This window comes from Balaenoptera physalus (genome assembly GCF_965194825.1).
Source record: "Balaenoptera physalus genome assembly, chromosome: 19".
In the NCBI taxonomy this organism is placed as follows: Eukaryota; Metazoa; Chordata; class Mammalia; order Artiodactyla; family Balaenopteridae; genus Balaenoptera; species Balaenoptera physalus.
In genome coordinates, this window is record NC_138900.1 from 40,247,749 (window position 1) to 40,275,151 (window position 27,403).

Here is a 27,403-nt window from a genome sequence, read left to right on the forward strand (position 1 = left end):
CAGTCCTGAGTAACACTCACTTTCACTTATAACTTCGTGCCACTTAACACAGTAGCAGATTTGATCACATAAAAGGAACCACCAAAGAAAGTGTACTCCTGGAAACTGTATTTTGTAGCCTCTCGGTTCAGTCCAATCCAACCAACAGCAGAAGCCAGGCATGCTAGCTCTCACTGGTAGCCAGCCAGGTGAAATGAAGAAACTTGACATTTAAGGGAGACAGAGAAAAACTCTTTGTGAGTAGAGGTGATATGACCAGGGCTTTGGCTTTGTAAGCGCTCATGGGAGAACACAATTGTCATTTATCAGTTCCACTGGTTTCTAACATATTACTTTGCAGGGCAGCTGACATATTGCTAGGTTTAAATCCTGCATGGTCTAAAAATGGTTTGGTAAGTTAAGTTTAGGTAGGTTTGCTTAGAGATGCACGCATTCCTCCGCAGATACAATGCATTCCAGCCTTTTACCATGGTTCACGTATGTGATGAGTCAAGAACGAAATGAAAGCTGCCACCCACCTTGATTCTTATCATCTGGGTCAGGGTCCGATTTCAGTCTTTTCAAACTGTTGCCACTCTCTGAGCTGTAACAAAAAAATATGGTGATTCGAGCTAGGTCCAATCTTGGGGATCAAACTTTGGGAATCAGGAGCTCCAATAACTATTTATATGGGTCTTAGGCAGCCTCAAGGAGCTGAGATGATCTGAAATGAAAAGTCTCCATTTCAGGTTCTTAATCTCCTTCCAGTTATATTATTGTTATAAAGATAATTTAAACCTCTGACCAATTCAAGGGGTGAAGCATTACATCTTCAAGCATCACCAAAACATCAGATTCTTTGTTGTCATCATTCATCTTGGTTAGAACCACAGATGGATTAAGAATATCTGGACATGTTTATATATGACAAAAATTCAGTTAAGTTATTAAAGATTGAAAGAAATATCTTTACTGACATGCTAGAGATTCTGAAAGTCACCCAAAAGACCTTCACTAAAAGAATATCTAGAGAATGTACTTCTCTCGCCACGCAGCTAGAAGGCACAATGCTCTCCAGCTCCACTGTTACCACTAATATTAAGTAATGTTTGTAAATTCTTACCTAATAAAAAATTTAGGTCAAAAAAAAAAAAAGAATGCACTCCAAAGAGGAAGGAAATGGTCCCAGGAGGAAGGCCTTAATCCCAGAAGGAAGGGATGGTGAACAAAGAAAATTGTAAATACAAATCTAAACAAACAGTCTATATAAAAAAACAGTATCTAATTTGTGGTATTAAACATGACCACACTAAAGTCCTGGACAGCATGTAAGGAAGGAAGAAGGTGACTGTAGCTAAAAGTTCTAAGGTCCATGGATAATTTTGCAGGGAAGTAAGATAGCTATTTACTTTAGGTTTTACTAAGTATTCTTGATAAATTGCAAGGTAAGCCACCAAGTGAATAGAAATAGAATACAAAAATCCAAAGAAGTAGAAAGAAAAGAAAATGAATAAAAGATTTTAAAATTGTAATCAATTTTTATAAAAAGAATACATGGAAAAAAATTTTTTAAGTAAAAAAACAAATAACATTAAGATAGTAGAAGCTGGGGAGTTCCCTGGTGACCTAATGGTTAGGATTCTAGGCTTTCACAGCCACGGCTCAGGTTCAATCCTTGGTTGGGGAACTGAGATCCTGCAAGCCACGTGGCATGGCCAAAAAATTAATTAATTTTTAAAAACAGATAGTAGAATTGTATAAAAAATCCTAATAAGTCCAAGCCTACCTATAAAGAGAGTTTAACAGACTAAATTTTAAATCAGCTATTTATGAGACACACCTAAAAATTTAGAAGCAAAACAAACAACTTAAGACCCAGAAAGACTGAAAGTAAAGGAATGGAAAAAGAGTTACTATGGCAAATACTAATCCAAAGAACACTGGGGTACCTATATTAATATTAAGGGAATAGACTTTAAGACCAAAAGTATTATAAGGGATAAAGGAGGTTAGTTTATAATGAAACAAAGTTTAATTCACTATGAAGAAATAACAATCCTGAACATCTATGCTTCTAAAAGAGCTTAAAAATATACTATGTTCAAAAGACTGAAGAAAAATCAAGAAATCATTACTACAGTGGGAGATTTCAAAAACTCCCCTCAAGTAGATAGAACAAGCAGACAAATATGTAAAGAAACAGATGATTTGAACAATACAATCAATAAGTTTGTTTTGTTGTACCTACATAGAACCCAGAACAAACAATTACAAAACACAGATTCTCCTCAACTTGGAACATTCACAAAAATTAATCTCAGGAATAGGTCACAAAGCTAGTCTAAAGCAATTTCAAAAGAATCAGCACATATAAACCATAATGCAATTAAGGTAGAAATTGGTAACAAAAGATAAAGATTATATTTCATATACTCTAAGACACCACTGATTATAAGGTATTAAAATGTAAGGGAGAAACAGGTTCATCTTAGAACCAGTGAAATATGGTTAAGTTACCTCAATATGTTTGGAAATTTAAAAAAGTTTCTAATTCATGAGTCAACAAAGAAATCATAATGGATATCTAAAAGTACTTAGTTGGAAATACCAAATTGTATACAATGAAAGCTGAGGAAAAATTATAGCTTTAGATGCTTATAACTGGAAAGAGCTGAAAATTAATTAGCTTGGTATCTGACAGTTGTTTATAACAGAAATAATAAAAGTATAAGTTTGAAGAAAGTAAAGAATATTCCAAAGAAAGAAGGTAGAAGATATTAAAGAGCAAAAATTAATTAAATAGAAAAAATAAGAAGTAAACCCAAAAGATCTTTGAAAAGACTAATAAGACTGAGACTACCCTCTCATGAAAATAGTGAAAATAAGAATAAAAGTATAATTCATCAATATTTGGGATGAAAAAAGGACAATTACAGACAGAACAGCAATCACAAAAATAAGGAATACTGACAATTTAGCTAACACACTTGAAAAAAGACAAAATGAGCAAATTCCCAGAAAATATAACTAAATAAAGCTGACTCAAAAAGACATGGAAAAGCGTAGATAGTACTATAATCACAAGTTAAAAGAACAGGGACCAAAGTGATTTTATAGAGTTCTACCAAACTGCCACAAATGAACACTACTATCTTATACAAACTCCTCCAGAAAACAGAAAAAGAAGGAACACTCCCTAAATCATTCTATGAAGCTAGGTTTAATCTACACATCAAAATCAGATAAAGTGGGGGGGAAAAAATACAGGCCAGTCTCCATCATGATTCCAGATGCAACAACCTATACAAAACATTAGCAAACCAAATCCAGCAGAGTTTAAAAAAAAAAAGAAAGAAAAGAAAATACATCACTGCAAGTTGGGTTTATCACCAGGAATGCAACATTAGAAAAATCTTTATTTTTTCACTGTAACAAAGAAAAATTTATTTTATCAATTCAAAAGCAGAAAAAAATTGACAAAATTTAACAACTCATGGCTACCAAAAAACCTCTTATGAAACTAGGAACAGAACTTCCTTAACCTTAAAGGATATCTGAAAAAACAAAAACAATAAATATTCTTCTTAGTGGTGAAAAAGTTAAACATTCTATTTAAAATTAGAAATAAAACAAGGATGTGCACAGTAATTGTTTCTTTCTAACATTTTACTGGTGGTCCCAGCCAGCACAATAAGATAAGAAAAAGGAACTAAAAGGTATTAAGGAAGAGAATAAAACTGTCATTATTCACAAATGGTGACTCTCTACATAGAAATTTCAAAGAATCCACTGATAAATTATTAACGTTAACAAGAGTTATTATTAAAGTTTATAAGAATTGCGTGGCTGGATGTAAATATCCCAAAATCAATTGCACTTTTATACACCAGCAACCAAAAAAATATAAAATACCTAGGAATAAGTCTAACAAAAGACATGTACAATTTTTGGGGGGGAAAAAAACAGCAAAACTCTATGACTTTATTGGATGACTTTAATTAAAGGAAACAAATAAATGTAGATATATGCCATGGACAGAGAGGGACTCAAATCCATGAAGATCTGTTCTCTCCATAAATTTATCAAGCAATTTAATAACATTCCAATAAAAATCCCAATAGGGATTGTTAAAGAATTTAAACTAAATCTAAAATGTATATGGAAGAATGAAGTGGCCAAGAATAGACAAGACATCCCTGAGAAGAATGTAAGGGGACTTGCTCTACCAGATATCAAGATCTGTACAGAGCTACAGTAATTACACAGAGTGATACTGGTCCAACAGATCCTAGGAACAGAAAAAAGAATCCACAGACAAACCCATATAGGTATGGAAACTTGTTATAAGACAGAGGTGACACTGAAGATCACTGAGGAAAGGCAGAAGTATTTAGTAAATTGCTAGAAAATTGGCTTTTCATTTGAAGAAAAAATTGCAATGTGATCCCTACCTCATACCCTTCACAAAAATCAATTCCAGATAGATTAAAGACTAACATGTGAAAGACAAAAATTCTAAGACTTTTACAAGAAAAACTATATTACAACCTCAGGGTAGAAAGAATTTCTTGAACAAAATATAAAAGGCTCTAACCATAAAAAGAAAATATTGATGGATTTGACCACCTTAAAATGGACCACCTTCAAAAGGTACAAACTTCCAGTTATAAAATAAATGAGTAGTGAGGATGTAATGTACATCATGGTGACTATAGTTAATGATATTGTACTGTATATTTGAAAGCTGCTAAGAGAACAGATCTTAGAAGTTCTCATCACAAGAAAAAAAATGTGTAACTATGTGTGGTGATGGATGTCAACTAGACTTACTATGGGGATCATTTCACTATATATATATGTATATATCTCATATTATTATCAAATCATTATGTTGTACACTTGAAATTAATGTGTTATATGTCAATTACATCTCAATTTTTAAAAACGGACCACCTTAAAATTAAATATATTTGACCACTTTAAAGTAAAAAGATAAGCTATAAACTGGAGAAAAAAAATATCAGGACTATGTTTAAAAACAAAAAAAAAACTATGAATCAATAAGAAGAATACAAATAACCCAGTAGAAAAATGGCAATATAAATGAACAGACCTTCCACACAACAGGACACATGAATGGCAAATCAACATATGATATGTCAACTACATTTGTTAACAGGGGAATGCAAATTAAGACCATAAGGAGATACTATTTTATAAATCACTTTATTGCTGTATTTGTGCTGTCCAGGAGGGCAGCAACAAGCCACGTGTAGCTATTTAACACTTAAAATATGACTAGTGTGGCTAGGGAACTGGATTTTAAATTTCATTTAGTTTTCATTCATTTAGATAGCCACAGGTGCCCAGGGACTAATATATTGCACACACAGCTCTAGAGAAACAGATGTACATATGTAACAAAGCATGTCCTTGACCTGTCAGCACCATCTGTCATAATTCAAACATTCATTCACTGGAGAATGAACAAATTTCGGTATCTCGAATAATGCACTATTATACAGCAGTGAAAGTGAACAAATTTTAGCTGTACATACACATACATACCCACATACAAAATTGTTTCAATCAGAGAAACAATTTGATTGAAAAACCAAATTCACAGAAGGTGGTGTATATATAATAAAATCATTTTTTATAAAGTTCAAAACAAGCAAGCTATTATATTGTTTATGGGTACCTATATAGGTAGCAAAAAACAAAAACAAAAAAACCCCCAAAACTACTAAGAGTGAAGAAAGGCAAAAGAATGGTAAACTAGATATAGGAAAGTGGCGTGAGGATGGCAAGGCACAGAGACAGAATGGGGAGGAGCACAGAGGCAGACTCATATTGTTGATAATGCTCTAGGTCTTAAGTTGGGTGATGGGTTCAGGGGGGCTTGTTTTATTACTATGCTTCATAACATACACACATCAGGCATCAGACTTTCACCAAGCATCGGAATTATCCATGGAACTTTAAAAATTAGACTTCCAGAGCTCACTCCAAACTTACTGAGCCAGACAGAATTAGTGTGAGGCAATCTACAGTATTAACAAACTCCCAGGTGACTCTAATAAACCCAAGGCTGGGTAGATTAGGAACTCCTGCCCCAGGAGACTAATTTATCACCTTGCTACACAAAACAACAATAAAGGATGATCTAATAAAAGTTGATCTAAGGACTAGGAGAGCTACTTACAACACACATTCTGCTAGAAGCAAGACACTGCTGAGAGGTAACTAACTGACCACCTAGAGAGCCCTTTCTTGGTATAGCCCAGTACAATTGACCCACATCCAAATTCTCAAAGACACTGGGCCAGCAAGAAAGCTTATATGAAAACTTGAAAGGAATAATTCATGGCTGGGTAACTGGCCCTTTTCAGGATACTGATATTCCTCCCCTTGGCTGCTATACCATGACAACATTTTTACATGTAAGCAACATTCCTAGCAATGTTCCTGGGAACATCAGGAGACAGAAGGTGTGCCAAACCACAAAACTGCAACAACACACTTTCTTCAAAACATGTGGCTGGTCGCCAATATACCACATTGATTTTCCTAATAGTCTGCACTTAAGCTTAACATCCTTTTGCCTGTGGTAGGGTTGGTCAAATTGAAATGACCAGATTTAATCACTTTGGTGCCATTTGAAGACTTGAAAAGAGAGGAGCAAACAAGGCACCGCTGCCACCCCACACCAAACAAGCAGAGCCCCAGCCAGGTGTGTAACCCTGTCACAGCTGCCATGTTCTTACAGATCATAGTGCCCTTGCCTCAGCTCTTCTCCCTTCCTGGGGTGTTCTGCTCTCCCCATCTGCCTGTCAAAGCCCTAGTCGTCTTACCTAATCAACCTCTTCTTTCTAATGCCTTAACTTCCCCAACATGAGCACATATATCCACCTCCAGGCAGAGTTATTCCTCCTCCCTGATCTCATTACACCCTATATAAATCCTTCCATAGAACTTGCTACCTTGTTTGCCTAGAAACAGATGCTCAAGTATTGAACTCCACCTCTTCTGCTACTTTGTGACCTTGGACAAAGGTTCTCAACCTCTGAGATTCTCAGTCTCTTCATCTGATAATAATAACTTGTACTTCACAGACTTGTTGAGAGTAATAAAAGAAATCATGCATGGAAAGAACTTAACACAATGCCTGACACATGGCAGGCATCCAATGAAGAGTAGCTATTATGTTGAATGAACAGAGAGACAAGGGTCAAAGGCTATAGAAGACACCAAATCTGGTAGGGGAGAGAGAGGTAAGACCACCAAAGGAACTTCACCAAGACCTATGCTTAGGTAACCTTTTGTTCTGGCTACCATTAATCTGGCATTTCAAAGCACACAGTCAGAAGGAGATTATAGTTGTGTGAATTCAGGCTGACCTCTTATGCTTCACAGCTCCTGCCAACAGCTTTGCCTGGGAGAACTTGGTCTTGGTTTCTGTGGGTTTCACAGCCACTTTCTTCTCCACTTCCTTCTTGTTGTCTTGAGAAATTCCAACCTTGTTGAGATTACTGTGAGTTACAGGTTAAGGGTCAAACTAAGCAAAAAGAAGAGCTACAGCAGGACAATGATAAATCAAGAGATGGAAGGCAAATATAACCCGTGAGTACTTCAGCTCTGCCATGGAATGTTCAACCTACTTATTTTAAAAATGCCCTCCCCTCCTTATTCTGCCAGTCAAATCCAGCTGATTTAAAAAGAAATGAAGGGACTTCCCTGGTGGTCCAGTGGTTAAGACTCTGCACTCCCAATGCAGGGGGCCCGGGTTCGATCCCTGGTCAGGGAACTAGATCCTGCATGCCGCAAGTAACACCCGGCACAGCCAAAAAAATAAATTTTTTTTTTTTAAATAAATAAAGGTGACTAGGAGGAAACCAGCAAATCAAGCCCAAAATTATACAGAGAAGCAAACTTTTTCCCTTTGATTCTCAATGAAAATCTGAGTACGGCCAGAAAACCTGCTATTACCAAAGACATGGCCAATATCATGCTTGCTGGAGAAAACAAAGATCTTGAAGATGCAACAGAAAAAAATGTAGCTTACCTGAAAACATAAAAATAATTGCTTTTTCCCCCAAGGGTAAAATCAAATTTTGCGGAGTGTCCTATGACTACCAGTGGCATTCAATTTTAGACATCATGAAGACTAACTCCTACTTTGCTGGTGCAAGACAACATCAGAATCACCTTACAGCTCATTAAAAGACAGAGTCCCTCCCCTGTCCCAAACCTACTGAATGAGGACCTCCAGAGGCCCAGGAACCTGTTTTAAACACTCTCAAGGTGATTTTAATGAGAAACCCCAGGGCATATGCAACACAACACAGGACTGAAAAGTTGTTTTAAAAGCATAAAACAACCAGTTCACTTGTAAAATACTTTTTTCATGCTTCATGTCAATCTCTGGCCCTCAAGCTTTGCCAGTTTCTTTTGTTCTCTCCACCAACCCCCTCCCCTCCTTCCCTTTCATGCTCTCCCACAACATATCAATCAACAGATAAGTACTGAAACATGTATTGGAACATCTTACTTAAGATGCAGTAATGCCTTGCTGGAACAATAGTGACATCTAGTGCCCAAGATATCTAAGAAGTATGTATTACCAGCCCAAAGGGGTGGGGGTAGAGGTAAATGGTCTAAGCTATTCCTGTATCTTTGAACAACAGAGAAATTGGGTACCAGAAATTAGGAAATTCTAATTCTGATCACTCTTCAGACACTAACTCGATTCTTATGGGCACCAGTTATCTTAAACATTTGTAATATTCAATACGGATTATGCATAATGCTCAGTACTATTCTGAGTTTCATCAATTTAATGTTTTTAAGGTCATCATGGAAACTGATAATATGTTAATACTAAATGTTCATTTTTTTAGAATAAAAATGAAGGAAACAGAAATTTCATCTTTCTAGTACAGAATACCAAAAACAATGAGCATGCTGCGATTTTTACCTACAATTCCATCACTAAAGGATAGAAACTCTCAAAGAAAATTCTTAATATTAAATACTGAAAAATAAAACAAAAATGGAAAAAATATAACAAAACCACACATTTATAATACCAAGACAAAGACAAAAACCAACATTTAACTTTCTATTCTTTTGAAGTGAAGAAAAGCCCTCAACCTCTTCTTTTTTGGTGGACAGGAAGGGAAGTGGTAGTTGTATTTTTGATCCACATCCAAAGCATAAGCCCTTTTTTCCCCTAAGTCCCTCTCCCCCTAAAACGCTTTAAATACACAAACACATCTCAAAAATCTCATGGAATGCATTATATGAGCATTTTTTTAAAAATCACATTGTTTTAAAACACACATAATATTAATAAATACTGCTCTAACCTGAAAGAAACAAGAGTTCTGTTGTTTATACTGGCACAAACCATAGCTTATTTGTATTCACAAGTATCACATTACAAAATGTATCATTTTATAGCAACCAAGCAAAGCCAAGAACCAGCTCCTGATTTAGAGCTTCAATAAACAAATGTCTAATCCTTCAATTCCTATTTCAACATGACTCTGGCTACATGCATGCTTGGGATTAGCACATCAGTGGGTTGGAAGGCTTGCTTTGCTTCAGTTTTTCTAGACAGTCAGAACGTTCCAAGTTTCCAATAAAAACTAATACCCTGGGCTTTCCTGGTGGCGCAGTGGTTAAGAATCCACCTGCCAATGCAGGGGACACAGGTTCGAGCCCTGGTCCGGGAAGATCCCACATGCCGTGAAGCAACTAAGCGCGTGCGCCACAACTACTGAGCCTGCGCACCTAGAGCCCATGCTCTGCAACAAGAGAAGCCACCGGGATGAGAAGCCCCCACTCTCTGCAACAAGAGAAAGCCTGCGCACAGCAACAAAGACCCAACACAGCCAAAAATAAAAATAAACAGAATAAATTTATATAAATATTAAAAAAAAAACGAATACCCCTGAAGCCTCTTCAATATTGTGCTGTAATGTTACCAGGACAGAAAAGTATCTTTTGCCTCATGGCTGCCATGTTCATTCTTCCCTTTTGAATTGAAAACCGAAAGGTCTCTCACACTCATACCACACCAACAATACTCTCCAAAATGCTGCTTTAGGAGACACTCTGGCTTATTTGCTTGCCTACCAAATTAAGCACATGAAACAAGACATAATTCAAATGACAGTGTAATTAATATATTTTTCTTTAGAGGAAAAAGCCAGGTGCCTGAAACAATGCAATACATATATCTGCCCATCTCAGATATATCAACACATAATATCATCCTGGGGTCACCACGGAACAGAGTTCGGGAGGGAAGCTTCAGAAAAATCAAGCTCAATCCTACAGTTGGGATGGAGGTGTGACTTTCCATCAACTCCTATCTTAGTGGTATACCAGAATTCCACGAGAAGAACTGGGACTTGAAGCCAGGTCTTCCGCTACCAGTTCAGAGCAGGTTTTGCGGCACTGTGCTGCCACCTTATCTCGATCACCGTCAGTCACCTTGTCTTAAACCAAATCCCTGGGAATCTGTCCACATTTTCTCCTACATAACTCTTTAATGGAACCTACTGCACACTCTCTGCAAAAAATACCAACTAGCACACATACACAGTCATATCATCAATCTTAGAGGTAAAGCCTGTTCAGTCACACGAGTGAGGTTATTCAACATACAAGCATGAAATACTCAAATTAGCTTTCTCACAGAAGGAAAAAGCTAAGGTGGTCCTTTTAACCTCTCCTATGAGTCATTCATTAATATATTCACGTATATACTGAGAACTTACTATATGCCAAGCACTGGAGAAATCAGTGGTGATCAAGTCCTTGTTCTTATGGAGCTTACTTTATATTCCAGCAATAAAGAAGCACACAAACCAGTAAGCATATAAATTAAGATTTTCAGGTAGTGACAGAGATCATTAAAAAAATGACATTATAGTCAGTGATGGGGGTGGGTGCAATTTTAGGTGGGGTGCTCTATGAGGAACGGAGCTGAGACCCAAGTGTCATGAAATGCCAGCCTTGTAAACTCTGAGGGCAGAGCAGTCCAGGCTGAGGAAATAGCAAATGCCTCACAGAGCTCAGTATGAGAGGAACATAAAGAAGGCCAGTAGGCTGGAGTATAGTAAACAGGAGGAAGAGTAGTTCAAGATACAACAGGGTGGTGGGTTGGCCAAGATCACGCAGAGCCTTGTATGACCTGGTAAAGAATGCAGATTTAAGACTAAATGCAACAGGAAGCCACTAGTGTTTCAAACAGGAAAGTGATATGATCCCATGTATGTTTTCAAAAGTTCCCCAGACTATTGTCTAGAGAATGGATTGTGGGGGAGGAGAGCAGAAGCAGAGACAATTAGATGGTCCCAGTAGTCCAGAGAAGGTCTACGACGACTGCAGTGGCAGCAGAGAAAGCAAGAACTGCAAGATTTGGAGTACATTTTGGAGGTAGTTTTTGGCCTAGGCACCTGGGGGTATAGGAGTACCATTACTGAGATTGGGAAGACCAGAAAAAGAAGAGATTGGGAGTCGCGGGGGAGGGAGGTGGTGTGATGAGAGTTGGGGTAATGAGGCACGGAATTGAGAATTTTGATTCAGCCAAGTTACATTTGGGATGTCTATTAAGACATTCAAGTGGATGCCAAAAAGGCAATAGTGAACCAAAGCAAAGTTCTCTTGGATGCTTTCTCTACCCACCTATGGGGACAAACCAGGCTGTATCTGTAGGGAAGGTCTTACTAAGGACACAGGAGGGTTGCTAAACATTTCCTTTTAAAACGTAGAAGCCAGTGTCTCCCCTGGATGAGGTTCACTGCATCACCCACCTGTTCCAGAGTCTAATCCCACAAGGCAAGAATACCCTGGTCCTGACTATTAGGATTTAGGCCTTTAGTTAATCCTAAAGGATCTGGACTTTTGATTGCAACAGACTCCTGCATGCAACATAACTCTACATATCACTGCCAGTTATTCAGAGTCATAGGAACATCCGTGTTGAAAGGGAACTAGAGATCACCAGGCAGAAGACCCTCATTCTACTTATGAAGAAACTAAAATGCATAGATGTTGATGAGAAACTGACACCTTATACATTCCTCACAAAGTACAAAGGATATTCTGTATTCCTTCAGTTCTTTCAGTTCTTCTTCTCTTCGCTGCTTTTCTATTAGTTCCTGCTGCCGAGAAACCTCATCAAGGAAGTTGGTCTCATCTTCGTCTAAGCCTCTTACCATGTTCTCTGAGGAAATAATTAAACAAGGAACGCTTAACAGGCTAAAGGAAAAATATAGTCAAATAAGAATTTTCCTTGTCCTATTTTTTAATAAATAGCAGATACTTCAGGGGATTAGAAGAAAGAATTTGTAAACACCAAAGCTTTTGGATAGATAACATGACATAAAATCAAGGCATCTCTCCCATTACTAGATATTAGCGTAAAATTAAAATGGGTATCTTGAGTTCTAAACAAAAATGTTCAATGTGGTCTAGATGGTAGAAAGTTGTCTCTTTTCCACCAAATAAGCATCTAAAGACAATTTTATCTAAAGATAATCAAGACAATTTCATGGTTGGTTAGTATAAGTGTTGCACAGGGCAAAAGTGCACCAAAAAGGCCCTGCAGAGTCCCTTGGACACTGCGTTTTCTGAAGCTTACTGAATTTGAACTGTTCTTCATACTCCTGCTGCTTCCTATCTTTCTGTTCCTGTAGCCTTTCATATAGAGACCGAGGGTCATAAACCTCCTCTGGGCATTCTGAAAGAAAGGGAGGGGGAAAAATACATACTTTAGAATCCTTTCATATTATTTTGGAATCACAAAGGATTTTAAAGATGAAGTCAAGTCTCTGCATGATCTGAGGGCAAAGATAACACAAAAATAGTACAAAGTCCACAGCTTCCCTTTGGACCTCAGAGAGGGGCCAGCAGTTCTCAAAGCCAACTATCAATGTTAATAGGGCCCATGGCCTGAGACAGTTAACTGGATGAGGGATGCACCCAAACCCTGCATGGCAGCAGCATTCTCAGCTGTTCAGATCCTGGATCCACCTGAATAGATGGAATAGACTAGCGGAATCTCCTGGAATGTGGCAGAGTGGAAAGGGCAAAGATGTGAGGACCCTGGTTCTGCTCCCAGCTATGGCGGCCTTACATAGGTCCCTTGAGCCTCAGTTTCTCTACTCTAAAGCGAAGACATTAATACCCACTTTGCAGGGTTGTAAAGATTAAAGGTCTACAAGCCTCTATACCTTCTGGATCTTCAGGTTTTCGAACTTTCTCCCATTCTTCTTGCCTCCTTTTGCGCCGTTCATCTAATTCTGCCTCAGACACAAACCTCTTTTTGATAACAAGGTTACCATCATCCCCTCCATCCATAATGGAACAATCAGTCTACAAAAACAAAAAAAACAAAAAAACCATTTCAAGTGAGAACTGCAATTAAAATTCTAAAGAGAAACAAGAAGATTGAGCTCTGTCTCCCCCAGCAATAGACTACCTCAAAACTCCTTTAACCTTGAATTGAGAAATCCTCAAGCAGTTTAATTTACAGGTCATTGATGAAAGCACATGATTACATTTTCCTCATGTATCAAGTAGTTTTATCAACATCTATGTTATCTACAAACTCAGCGAGAGGACCTGGAATAATTCTCATGATATGCCACAGTAAACCTTACATTCCAGATTTTTCTCTGTCGCTCTAATATAGACAAATTGGCCTCCTGGGCACCCTGACATTGTTCCTTCTCGAAATCCCTGTTTCAGGGATATTACACCACCTTGATTCACCTGTTTTTATTTCCAAGTAGATTCTGAAAGGAGAAACTCAGATATTCAAGGAGCCTTAGAGATGAGTCTAGTCCGTTCAGCAGGGAAGTGATATGCCTAGAGGCACACAGACCAAGAGTGGAGAAAGTAAGACTAGAAGAACCCAGATCTCCCCACTTCAGGTTCCATGTCCTCTGTACTCTACTAAAATGACTCCTCTTTCATCTCTTCCTGACCTTCCTCCCTGTAAACTCCAAATCTGCCCCACTTAAGATTCTATCCTCCATCCTTCTTTTTTCTCATTCCCACAATGACCTCAACGACTTTATGCACTTTAGGCCCAGAGAAGTTAGGTCACTTGTCTAAGGTGATAAAGGTGGTGAATGGTGGAGCTGAGAAGCAAATCCAGGCCTGAGAGCAAAAATTCATACTCTTACCCACTTCACCATACCCCTTCCCAGAAACCAGGGATCCTCCTTGAAAAGAAGGACATGTCAATTCCAGCTTTCTTCCTACATCAAATTCCAGTGATGAGAATGTTCATGAAACATTTTTCTCTAGTAAAGACGAAAATGGAAACTGAGAAAATAAATCCAAACATGCAGAACAAAAGGATAGTCTCCACCTAAATCCTACTGTTGAAGTTTAGTTCAATGAAACAACAATGAGAAAATTTTTAAATTTACTAGAAAGAAAACCAAATCAATTGACAGAAGCTGTTGCTCCCACCTAAAGCCCACAACCTGGACACTTTTGATTTAGCATTACTTGATGTCTCCAGCCAGAGGCCTATTACAGAAACAGAATTGTTCTGTCTCTGTGATCATGCCAAAAATTCCTCAAGTTCTGCATAATGACCTCTTATGGAACAAGAGCCAACATTTTCTTAAATCTCTCTGGCAGAGAAAACATCAACTATGTAGAACTCTAGTGGATGGGAGAGACATATTGGGCCCTCAATGTCTCCTTTCTTAGCTGTAGCTCTCCTTTCTCACCCTAAATTGGCTGTCCTCTCACCCTTATTTCCTGGTAAATAATTCAGCGTGCAATAGGTCCTTATAGCTCACCTCAAACAATTCTCCATCTGGCAACAGAACCCACCATACATACCCAGGAGATTTTCATCCAACCCATACTTTAAAACTGTACTCCCTTCCCAGGCAGCTGACTCTCTCTCTGAGCAGATCTGACTGGTAGGATAGTTCTTCCTTAAACTGAACTGAAATCTGTCTCCCTATAAATTCCACACACAGGTTCAATCCACTGGGACTACACAAAAGGAGCCAAATGCCTTTTTCAACATGACAATGCTGCAGTTGTTTGAAGACAACTCCCATTTTCCTCCTAATTTGTCGCTTTTCTAGGTCAAACATTTCTAGTTCCTTTAATCTTATAAAATAGAGGAAAAAGTGTCTCAAAGCAGTGAACTTAACAAATTGCATATGATGTAAACCTGGGAAATAAATTTTAGGATATGGTAATGCAACTGGTATGCCATTAAATGCATCTCTTCACTCTCATTACACTTAAAAAATGAAAATATAATATTAATACTGAAAGAACTCTTCTAAAAGGCCAAAATAAAAACCTAGAATCTTACATGCTTCAATCTAAATAAGAATTCAGAGACTCTTAAGATTATTCTTATAATGTAAAATTAAGGAAATAAAACCATTTATTTAATTTTCATAGCCTGTTGAGTTTTTGGAAAAAGAAGAACCTACCTTCATTTAACTTTAACAAAGATCCCTGAAACTCAAGGGACAGAGCCTTTAGAATACATGTAAACAAGGGTTTGAATTTGAAACAGAAACTCTAGAAAAATAAGAATCTTCCCAACATTTATCAATTACTTTTGGGAAAAGACAAATTTATGGGATTCCAAGACATTCTTACTCTCCTTTTCATCAATCTTTTTCTCAAAGTGTTAGAATTCGGGACTTCCCTGGTGGCGTAGTGGTTAAGAATCCACCTGCCAATGCAGGGAACACAGGTCCGATCCCTGGTCCGGGAAGATCCCACATGCCGTGGAGCAACTAAGCCCGTGTGCCACAACTACTGAGCCCACATGCCACAACTACTGAAGCCCGCACGCCTAGAGCCCGTGCTCTGCAACAAGAGAAGCCACCGCAATGAGAAGCCCGCGCACCTCAACGAAGAGTAGCCCGCGCTCGCCTCAACTAGAGAAAGCCCGCGAGCAGCAACAAAGACCCAACGCAGCCAATAAATAAATAAATAAAGAGATTTTTTTTTTAAAAAAGTGTTAGAATTCAACTTCTACCCAAAGAGTTTAGCCTGTGCTATTTCCCCATCTTTCACAAATAAGGACAAAATCAAGGATCACCGTTGGCTAATGAATATGAAAACAAGGCAGAAGCACATTAAAAAAAGGAAATTTAAAGACAATGGATTTAGAATTTGACAGAGAAACTCTACTTCTCTCAAAGGGTTGATTTCCTGAGAAAACACTCACACAGTAAAAACTAATGAACACTTGTAAAAAATCTGTTCTTTATTTTAATTTATTTTTTAAATTTATTTATTTATTTATTTAGCAGTTTGTGGGCTCCAGAGTACAGGCTCAATAGTTGTGGCGCACAGGCTTAGCTGCTCCGTGGCATGTGGGATCTTCCCGCACCTGGGCTCGAACCCGTGTCCCCTGCATTGGCAGGCAGATTCTTAACCGCTGCCCCACCAGGGAAGTCCAAAACTCTGTTCTTTAAAGCTAATATAATCCTGACATTCCCTCATTCCCAAAATAAAACAAGATGGCCACACCTAATTATAATAAATTTCTGTGAGTTTAAAAGGGCCAAGACTAAACCATAGACTGCTTTATCCATCTCTTTCTTCAATTTGCACATCTTCTGTAGGTCCTCATTCCCTGGCACTTCAACTACTGTTGTTCCCTTCTTGCCTTCAATGCCACCAGTGGCCCTCTGGCTAATTAATTTTTATATTAGGAGAGGTTAAAGGACAGAAAATGTTCATGAACAAGTGGTCATACTCCTGAGTATTCTGGATAATATTCAGAATACTTCTTCTCCAGAAATATTCAGGTCTTTTCAGGATTCAAAACTTCACTGTCAATAAATATTGCCAAGAAGTCAGCTTAACTTAAGACACCTTTCACTACAACCTAATCTAATTCAACCAATATATAACAAATACCTTCTGCTGCAGCCTCCTTACAAGAGGTAATGATACAGGTAATGATGAAGACTATAGACTCTGAGATCAAGAGACCTCGGTTCTGCCACTTATAAGTTGTATGATCCTGGACAAGTCACTTAACTCCTCTGAGCCTTAGTTTCCTAATCCACAGATTGCACTCACCAGTGGGGATTAAAATAGTACTGCACAACATAAAGCTTTTGTGAGGATAACAAGAGAATTCATGTAAAGCACTTAGCACAGTGTTTGGCACCTGCTTAAAAATGCTTTGAAAGGTTTGCCATTACTACAAAGTGCTATGCTAAGCTCTGGTTATGGGAGTGAGAGAAATACAGTCTGCACTCAAGGAGTGCAGGCGAAATAAATCAGTGACATAAACAACCATGATATGTGAAGTGGGAAAGGGACCACAACAGAGATTAGGAAAAACGTGCATGTATACATATTTGGTAATTCTATATTTCCCCTTTACTGTGGTTCTCTCTTTTACTGTTTTATTATTAATTCAAATTAAATAAACTCAACATTGTGCTGAATGCTGAACTGTGTCCAGGATTGTGCCAAATTCTATGGGGTGATAAAGAAAATAAACTTTAAGAGTTAATACTCTTGCACTAGTTAATACCAGATAATAGTGTATGTAATAAATTACCAAAGTGAACAGTACAGGTAAGAGGCAGTAATGAAGGGAACAAATATGGATCAATCAAGCTTCCCAGGCTGAAAACCTGGGCATATATCTAGACTCCTTTTTCCTTTTTCCCTTACATGCCACCAGTCTCCAAGTTGTTATTTCTACCTCATAATGATCTCTTTCTAATTCATCCTCTCCTTTAAGAGTCCTTTCCTTTCTAATCTCTTCTTTTCAGGGCCTCATCTTGCATAAACTACTGCAAGAGCATTCCATTAGTCTCCCTGTTTCTCCTCTGGCCCCCATTCCAGCTATTTATTACTCTACTATAGCACTTACCCATTGTGTTTTATCATTTATGACTATTCCAACAGCTCTTTTTATTCACAGTGCTTATTAGCACAGTGTCTGCCACACGTTAAATATAAAGACATACTTATTGAATAAACCAACCATGGAGAGGATCTGAAGAATCTGAGCAGGGAGGAATGCTCTCACATGAATATTCTTAGATACTGTCCAATGTAAATTATAGAAAATGGTAGTCATTAAACAAATATTCACCAAAGCGTCTTTGTCCCATAGGGAATTCTATTCAAACACTATACAACTTGTGCAATAGGAAACACAAGACCAAAGATTACATCACGTTACTATATTAGATAACTGACATCTTCAAGAATAACTCTTGCGGGATTTCCCTGGTGGTGCAGTGGTTAAGAATCTGCCTGCCAATGCAGGGGACATGGTTTCGAGCCCTGGTCTGGGAAGATCCCACATGCCACGGAGCAACTAAGCCCATACGCCACAACTACTGAGCCTGCACTCTAGAGCCCACGAGCCACAACTACTGAGCCCGTGTGCCACAACTGCTGAAGCCCATGCACCTAGAGCCCGTGCTCCTCAACAAGAGGCCACCACAATGAGAAGCCCGCGCACCGCAACGAAGAGTAGCCCCTGCTCGCTGCAACTACAGAAGGCCCGTGCGCAGCGATGAAGACCCAACGCAGCCAAAAATAAATAAATAATTTTTTAAAAAAACTCTTGCTACTTTCCTTTAATTTCAACTGACTAAAAAAATGCTCTCACACTAAGCAATAAATATTTCCCACACAAAGCATTTTTCTCTGACAAGTCCAACATTCACTGACTTTATTCTGCATTAGAAAGGTGATGAGTACCCACAACTTACCTTCTTCTGGAAGTAGACAGAGAAACCAGAAATTAAATTGTCTATTTCAAATTCCTACAGCCTATCTAATTTTTCACAAGTCTCTTATTTTCCTCTTTTGTTTGCTAGAATAATTTAAAACAAAACACAAACAAACAAAAGCCCAGGGGTGTGGGGATCTAATTATAAAAATTCATTTAGGGATTAAGAGGATTTACATTGAGAATGCTTATTTTGTCTTTACTGTGTTTAATTTTAGAAAGAATAAATGCTGTCAACTTTCCTTTACTCACATAGTTTTTTGCATGTTCCTTTACTCACACAGCTTTTTTGACTCAAATTTAATTATCAAATTAAACATTACATTATTTTTAAAAGGATTATTTAAGTTCTTCAAATATGGAATTCATGGAAAACCAAAACCATACCAAAATCACTTTGTCCCAACTTAAAAGTTTCAAACTGATGCAAAGAGTTTTCAAATTTGCTTGACAGCCAAAGAAACAAAGTTCTTATATTTCAAGCTGAAGTAAATGTTAAACACTGCACTACTGTATTTGTACTGGAGACTGAAGTATTTAATTTCCAGGTTGGTGGGACAGAATGACAGAATGGACTCATACATAGCATGCTATACAAGTTTTAAAAAACAAAACTTACATTGCTGCTCCCAAAATAATTGCCACTGCTGACCTGAAAATTATTCCATTTAGCTCGTGCCATGATACAAATTAATGAGATCTGGTTTCCTATGGAACTGAATTTTGTGATGGCAGACTACCTAAGTGTTTACATCACTAGCCACCATACCCTCCTAATTTCTAACATTAGATACACTGGATGTGTAAAAATACACCAGGGAGGATCAGATCTCTGTGCTATGGTGTTCTAAGGCTTCCCTCTGGGGAGCAAAAACAATAGGCCAATCCACTTTCTTTCTGTCAGTAAATATACTTTAGTACTGCTCTTTCAACACTTTTATCCTGATGTTCAAGTCACATGGGATTTCAAAATGCAGGACAGCAACTAAGAGGAATTTGTCATCTGGCAAACTCAAAAATATTCCAAATAAAGACTGCTTTCTGGCCAGAAGGCACTTCTACCAAGCTACAGCAGTTTAGATCAAGCCAACTTTCCCTGTATTATAAAACTTCAGGGACTTCCCTGGTGGCGCAGTGGTTAAGAATCCGCCTGCCAAGGAAGAGGACACGGGTTCTATCCGTGGTCTGGGAAGATCCCACACGCCACGGAGCAACTAAGCCCATGTGCCACAACTACTGAAGCCTGCGTGCCTAAAGCCCGTGCTCTGCAACCAGAGAAGCCACAGCAATGAGAAGCCCGCGCACCGCAACCAAGAGTAGCCCCCGCTCACGGCAACTAGAGAAAGCCCGCGGGCAGCAACGAAGACCCAACGCAGCCAAACATAAATAAATAAATAAATAAATAAATAAAACTTAAGAGAATGAATGACAACTACTAACAGAGAACACTTTGTCAGCACTTATTACTAGACAAAGTAATCCTTAGTCACTCTTCTAACACTGAGGCTTATTTAACCTATTCCACTAGCAAAGGAGACTAAAGAATCTCAAAATGAAGGTACACCATAAGCAATGTAATTCATATTTAGAATGTTTACTATAAAGAGCAATTTGAAGTAAACTTCTGGTTGTCTAGGCATCTAAAAAACACATGAAGTTAAAAGTTAAAAAAAAACTAAATATACATTTATCTTTCCATAGCACAAGACAAAAAATCTCATCATATGTGCATTTACTCTGAATTCATCTATATCCACTGGAAGAAAAAAAGAGAGAACTTAAATATTGGTTCCCTTAGCTAATTCTCAGCTCCCCAATTCATGTGTGCCTCTCAGAGTATAAATACTTCCCTCACTATGTGTGATTCTAATATTAGTTATATTTTTTTACACATTGTAATTCCTAAATGCAAACCAACTACTTCATCTGGGACTCAAAGGAAGAAAAACAGCATCTGTTTCAAAGCTGGAGGAAACTCTGGCCATGCTGGAATTTTGCTGCGCTGGTATACCTACATCCAACATGGTGCCTCCCTAAAAGTTTTTCGAGGATAGCTTTGATTACACACTATTTTACCATCTGGGCTAACTTTGGAACCTAACCCACACTAAATCATACTCCTTCCCACCCCCACCCTCCAGGCTTTATGTATCTCCTCTCTTAAGGCCAAATTTAAAAAAGACAAAAAAAGGTTTTACATTACACCAATCATACAAGGCCCACTAACTCATTCAGCTGTATTTTTGAAGTAAATCTTTACAGGGAACCTATTATGTGCAAGGCACAGTGCTAGGTAGTAAACTGGCACTACTTTTTAGCAAGTGAGGAACCTGCATTCAATAAAAGAGATAAGGTTGGTACATGAGCAATTTAAGGAAATGCAGAATGAGGTTAAATGCTCTAAGAGAACAGAAGTTAGATAAGGAAGACTAGAAAAAAAGCACAGGGGAAGCTTAATTTTGCAGCTATGACACTGCACAGTGAAAAGTGGTGGAAGTTTAGATATATTAAGAAAAATTATCTTTAACTCAAGTTTCCCTGAAATGACATATTTCACACTCTAAAATTAAAATCAAAGGGGGCCTTCATTTCCAGAAATAGTGGGCTAGGTAATTGAGACCAATCTCCTACCTCTATGATAAGTAAAACTGGAAGAATTTTTTAAAATAATTTTTAAACAAATAGAAAAGCTAACAAGATGGTAAAGAATTTGGCCAAAAACCCAAGACAAGGTGAAAACCACATTAAGTCCAATATTCAAACTGGTTTTCATCCCAAGGATTTCTCTGATCTTGAAAGCTGCTGTTTTGGTGCCCTTGTGAAGCAAAACTCAAAAGCAGGGAGCCCACCCAGGGTGTGCGGAGTCTGATAACCACCTTTTTCTCCATCTTAATCTGGTACCCCAAAGAACTACACCATCAAGGTAAAGGTGAACTGCTAAGAAAAAAAGCAGGAATAATGGGTAACAGAAACAGACCCAAAGGAAATTTATATTCCCAAAGGAATTAACATATATAGATTACAAAACAACTATGATTACCATGTTTAAAGAAATAAAAACCAAGCCTCAAAATTAACAGCAGAGAATAAGAAACTGTAAGACAGTGGCATGGCACATTTGAAAAGAAAAAAAAAATAGAACTTCAGTAACTAAAACATGCAATAACTGAATTTAAGATTGCAACAGATGAGTTTAGTAACAGGTTAGAAATAACCTATGAGAGAATTAATAAAGAAGAAATCATCCAGAATATAGTATAGAAAAATAAAAAGAGTAAGAGGCATAAAGAAGAGAGTGAAAAGGTCTATGTTAAATCAATAAAAAAGAAAGATAAACAACGGGGCAGAAGCAATACATGAATATAAAATGGCTGAGAATTTTACAGAACTAATGAAAGACACCAATCCACAAATTAATAAGTGTAATAAACACCAAACTAATTGAACAGAAACAAATCCATAGTTGCATACATCATAATGAAAATGCAGAAAACCAAAGACAAGCACAAAATAATCTGTAAAACACATCCTATAGTAAAAAGTGACACATCATATTTGACAATTAAGACAAAGTAAGTACAAAAGGTGATCAACAGTGAGCACACTAAAATTGTTTAATTTAGCTGCCATGAAGACATAATTACACACAACTGAGTCTATGGCTGAACCATGCACTTAAATTACTTCATTTACCAGATACGTGGTTTTCAATTTCTGAAGCAGCAGCTTGATTCTAACCATAACAGCAAGATTCTTAGAAGCTAAAGGTAAAGACTGCTAACCAGGTAAATGGTATTGACATAATTCTTCCTTTCTTACAACCACGAAGAATTTCTCACCTGAGGCACCAACACCTCAGGTGAGAAAGATAATTGGGCAGCCTCTGCTTTCAGACCCTTACAAATTGTTAACCTCAAGCTCCATCTGAAAGACTGTACAAGCTGCCTTTACCTCAGCTCAATTGCTTGTTATCAAAAAGGGGCCTACACACTAATTCCTCTCAAGGGTTTCAAAAGCAGTGCCTTCCAAACCATTTCACGGGGTCCTTGTTAACACAGCAATAAGGCAAACAGCTGAATGAATTATCAACAAATCTTACCCAACAGCTGGTACACAAGAGGTCATTGGGAATTCTGACCACCAGAGCCGCACTTGGCTTCCTGGGTCCCCCCCAAGACCCGAGTCCGACTATCTGGGGTGGGGTCCGAGAATCTGCATTTTAAAAGGGCCGCAGAAGCTCTTGTTTTCTACTAGTTTAAGAACCAGTGCTCTGAACGAATAGGTCTCCCCCTTTCCCGCCATGCGCACTGACATTCACCTGGGCCAGCAACTCTCAAACAAGACGCTTCAACCCGCGCGGTCTTAGTTTCCTAAATTTTCTGCAAAACGAGCACACCGGTTTGTTTTCTATTAGAAGAAAACGCACTGAGCACATCTACTGGTACATAATAAATGTTTCTCCTCCTGCACTGATTCTGTGACTCAATCATTTCCAATCAGGCACCCCCCACATCTCCCGAGGAGCCTGGAGCCGTTCCAAGACCTCTGGGACAAGAGCCCGCTCCTCACCTGGAGCCTGGGTGGCCCCACCTGACAGAAAAGGTACAGGGGAGCCGACTAGAGGCCCAAAGTCCCAGGACCGCTTGAAAGGGTCTGCATCCTCCTCCACAGGACCTGAAGGCATTCCCGCGGGCTCCCTCGGCTTCCCTCAGGCTGGGCCCCGCAAGCCCCTGTCCCCGGTGACTCGGAACACTGGGCGAGAGAGCGGACTGAGGGCAGACCTGGCCCTAAACCTCCCATCAGACGCAGCCCCTCACCTCCGGAGCGAGAAAGCCGGAGCCCAGGTTTCGCTGCCTGGCCAGGGCCCAGGCCGCACTCACCTACCAGCGTGCGGGAGGCGAGACCCCCTCACCTCGGCGGCGCCCACCCCAAACCGCCACCGCAAGGGCCGCTCGCTCTTAAGGAAAAAGAAAAAGAAAGAAAGTAAAAACAGAAAGAAAGCAAGAAAAACAGCCTTTGCTTTTATATTTCTTCCAACCCTTCTGAGATTCCTTTTCCTCACCGCCACAACAGAGCTCCTCCCCCCTTCCGGCAGCGTAACCCAATCCGCACCTCTCTTCCTCCCCAGGAGACAGATGGAAATCCGGTCCCTGGAAAGCTAGCGGGAGAGACTTGATTGGGCCATTCACATTTCAGCAAGGGGATTGGCCAGCTTCCTCCAGGGGGGCGGGCCGAGCGGCGATGTCACGTGACGTGGTCTCTGAAAGATGATTGGCTGTCAGGAAGAGGGATTGCCACCGAGGAAGGGGCGTTTCCTAGGGGACTGAGGGAGGGCCTGGGCGGTACGAAGCGGGGGTGGGCCCAGCACGTAATGGCAGCGCCGTGGCCTCGCGTCCATCTTTACCGCTCTCTCGGACCTGTCACAAAGGAGTTGCGCCGCCGCCGCCGCCGCCTCCTCCCTCGGGTGGGCCCGGGAGCTGGAGAAAGTCAGTGCCGCAGCCCAGTCACGCTGCTCCGGGAAGCCCCTGGGGACGCGGAGTGGGGGGAACCCCAGGGCTGGGGACGTCCGTGAGGGAGGGGAACAGCCGCCCGAGTCTGCGGCGGAGAGACCGGACTGGGGCTGGGGGAGGTTCCGAGAAGGGGCCTGGGAGGGGGTGGCGTTGGGCAGAGCCCAGGAAACAGCCCAGAGGTCCTCCAGCGAGGGCCGTGCTGAAGGCGCCCGGAGAGGTTTCTGGAAGAGGGTGTTCCCCCTTTAGGGGGTTCTTGACCGAGGAGGTTGTTGGGGGTCGCCCTTCTGAGGAGGCCGCGGCTAAAGGGGCCCAGGTGAGAAGCAGGTAGCTCCTGGGAGGCTGCTGATACTTAGGAGTGCTCCTCAGGGGTGCCCAGGGTGGAGGAGGTAGGTGGGAGGACGCTTGGGGAGGGTTTCCTTTTGTGGAGTTTGAGGTTTAGGTGGCACGAGTGGGAGGTAGACCATAGCCGGGGAAGCTTAGACGTGCCTTAGGGTCAAGAGACGCCTCAGAGAGAGAGGCTAGGAGTTGGGAGCCAGAGCTAGCGGGTTCTACCTCGGAGGCCCCATGTGACAAATGGGTAAGGGCCTGGAGAGAGGGGATTTGCTGCGCGGTTCCGGGGAGAAAAGACCCCCATCCATAGGAAAGCCTGGATGGGGAATAGTGAGAGGGAAGCGGGAATGGCAAGCGTTTTCCTCTCAAACACAGGATTCAGCCGCTTCTGGGCATAGTGCAGGTGGAGTGGGGGAAGTCCGTCCCACCAGCACGCCCTGCGTGACTCTAGATCAGGCTTTTGTTCTACCTGCTACCTCAGTTTCCCTGTCTTTGGGGGCGGAGGTAGAGACAGAAATGGTCCACTGAGACTCTGGCGTTCTATCCTGTATAGCTGTCTGAATGAGGTTGCTCCCCCTGGAGTGTTGTACTTTGAACTTCTAAAGGTTAGAAGTGTCTATTTAACTGACTGAATAGAGTCCCTTGGTTGTCCAGGCCCCTTACCTACCATCTCCTCCTCCTTAACCTCCTTGGGTCTCTTCTGTAAAATAACAGTGTGTGAAAGTACTTTACAGACTACAAGCTGTGTGAAAGTAAAGTATTGTGATTCTACCATCAAAGGGGTTGCTGTTGGGAAATGAAAGTGAAGGCACTTTCTAAACTGTAAAGCAGTATGTAGATGTAAGGGATTAGCATTAATACACTTGTTGATCACCTATGGAGTGCTGGGAGCCATATTGTACTGAAAGCGTCAAGGTTTACAGCTTTGTAGGTCATATAATCTTAAACCCATGATTTCAACTCCTGCTTAGATGGGGGTAGAGGGATTTCCAGTTTTGCTCCCAGAGTTTTAATTTACTTTGAACTTCTGATGGTACTGGCAGAAGATAGCCCTATGATATAATCTTTTCCTTCGGGAATTTTTTTTTCTGACAGCTGAAATTTTCCTGTAGGTAATTTGATCTCAATATTGTAAACTACCTCCCCTTTTCCCATATAAATGTATTTGTGGCCTTTGGATGTCTACAGGTAGTGAATATCATGTTTCCTCCCTCAGTTGTGATTTTAGAAATGAGAGCTCCTTTTATTTCCATGAATACTATGCCTTCCTGTAGTAGCCCCAAACTATAGATTATGAAGCGCATTAGCAATTGCTTTTATATTTCTCTTCCACAGTGTTTTTTTCTACTTTTCACCATATATAGTTTGCATTTCCTGGGGTGATATCTTGCCTTGTAGCTCCCTCTGTGAGGTTATACGTACTGTGCCCATGTCTGACATTTTCCTAATTTTTGGTTAGTTGCATTTGTTAGAGCTGGTTTAACAAATATTTAGTAATTTGTGATTTTTGAAGTTTTTTTTTTTAAACAAAAAGCCGACTTGAACTTCCTGTTTTTCTAATCTTATGCTCCATGAGTCTTTTTTTGAAAAAATCACCGGTGATTTTGTGAGCTTTCTGGTTCCCAGGGTACATGTCGTGCAGACCTACTGCTTAAGGTCTGTGTCCTGCTTTTGCTGTTTTCATTATTTCTGTACTCCATGATTATTTTTACGTTATTGACTATAGGAAGTGTTCCAGCATACTTTATGTGGACTTTTTCTGCTTTGTCAGCAAAATAACTTTCCAGTTAGTAAATTGGCCAAGAATCAAGAGAAAATAAAAACTTAGTATTTTATGTAGTAGTATGTTATTCTGTAGTGAATAGGGGAAAATAACAACTTTGAAGTATGTTTTGGCAAGAGTATAATCAAAAAAAATTCATTGTGTGTTCCTAAAGTGAATTTATTACAGTCTGTTTCAACTCATGAGCTTAATTCAGTCTATCAAGAATTGCCTATGCTTTTCCTAATAATGAAGTAATTTGTTATAATGAAATGAGAAGTCATTTTGCATTCTTTAAAATACAACTCTCTTGGACAATCTAGTACCTGTATAGTTTGAAAAATTATTAGGAATTCTTGAGATGGTAACCACTATCACGCTACTTTTTTTTTTAATTTATTTTTTTTGGCTGTGTTGGGTCTTCGTTGCTGCGCCCAGTCTTTTCTCTCTAATTGCAGCGAGCGGGGGCTACTCTTCGTTGCAGGGTGTGGGCTTCTCATTGAGGTGGCTTCTCTTGCTGTGGAGCACAGGCTCTAGGTATGCGGGCTTCAGTAGTTGTGGCACGCGGGCTCTAGAGCACAGGCTCAGTAGTTGTGGCACACAGGCTTAGTTGCTCCACGGCATGTGGGATCTTCCCGGACCAGGGATCGGACCTGTGTCCCCTGCATCGGCAGGCGGATTCTTAACCACTGCACCACCAGGGAAGTCCCACTATTAACGCTACTTTAAATTGGAAATTTTCTGTTTTGTGGTGGGATTCTTGTAAAGTAGGATGTGACTGTCACAGGGTTGCAAAAGTAAGTGAAAAGTCATTAGGCATCACAGACAGGAACCACAGTAGAACCACAGTAATCTATTTCAAAAGAGTTATGGCCGGGGAAAGGTGGGTAGTAAAGTATCTATTTAGCTTCTCTTCAAATATTTGGGCATTTTTCAAGGCATTTACCATTGAATTTGGATAGTTTTTTCCTGGTATGCAAGTTAGAAACTTGAAGAACAGAACAGTTCTGAAGTAGTAAATGCCATAACTTGGGCCAC

General features: G+C 39.7%; 2 protein-coding genes across 7 annotated transcripts in view; one reads left to right on the top strand and one right to left on the bottom strand.

Annotated features, from left to right (window-relative positions):
* Positions 1-19,965, bottom strand: part of PSME3IP1 (proteasome activator subunit 3 interacting protein 1) — a 42,187-nt gene extending 22,222 nt beyond the window's left edge. Inside the window, exons 1-6 of one of the 2 annotated variants that reach the window (XM_082437008.1) lie at positions 14,184-14,210; positions 13,227-13,368; positions 12,635-12,733; positions 12,095-12,217; positions 7,380-7,512; positions 519-583 (exon numbers count right to left, since the gene is read on the bottom strand). In XM_082437008.1, coding sequence (XP_082293134.1) covers positions 519-583; positions 7,380-7,512; positions 12,095-12,217; positions 12,635-12,733; positions 13,227-13,368; positions 14,184-14,195 — 574 coding nt within the window. In that variant the 5' untranslated portion in view covers positions 14,196-14,210. Of the gene's footprint in view, positions 1-518; positions 584-7,379; positions 7,513-10,944; positions 11,183-12,063; positions 12,218-12,634; positions 12,734-13,226; positions 13,369-14,183; positions 14,211-19,382 lie in introns of those variants that run through there. The other variant, XM_082437009.1, reaches the window with a different exon arrangement.
* A 4,080-nt stretch (positions 19,966-24,045) lies between these two features.
* Positions 24,046-27,403, top strand: part of RSPRY1 (ring finger and SPRY domain containing 1) — a 50,577-nt gene continuing 47,219 nt past the window's right edge. For 3 of the 5 annotated variants that reach the window (XR_014256663.1, XM_082436997.1, XM_082436998.1), the window contains exon 1: positions 24,046-24,249. The gene's annotated coding sequence lies outside the window, so the exon portion shown is untranslated. Of the gene's footprint in view, positions 24,250-24,425; positions 24,587-27,403 lie in introns of those variants that run through there. The other 2 variants (XM_082436995.1, XM_082436996.1) reach the window with 2 other exon arrangements.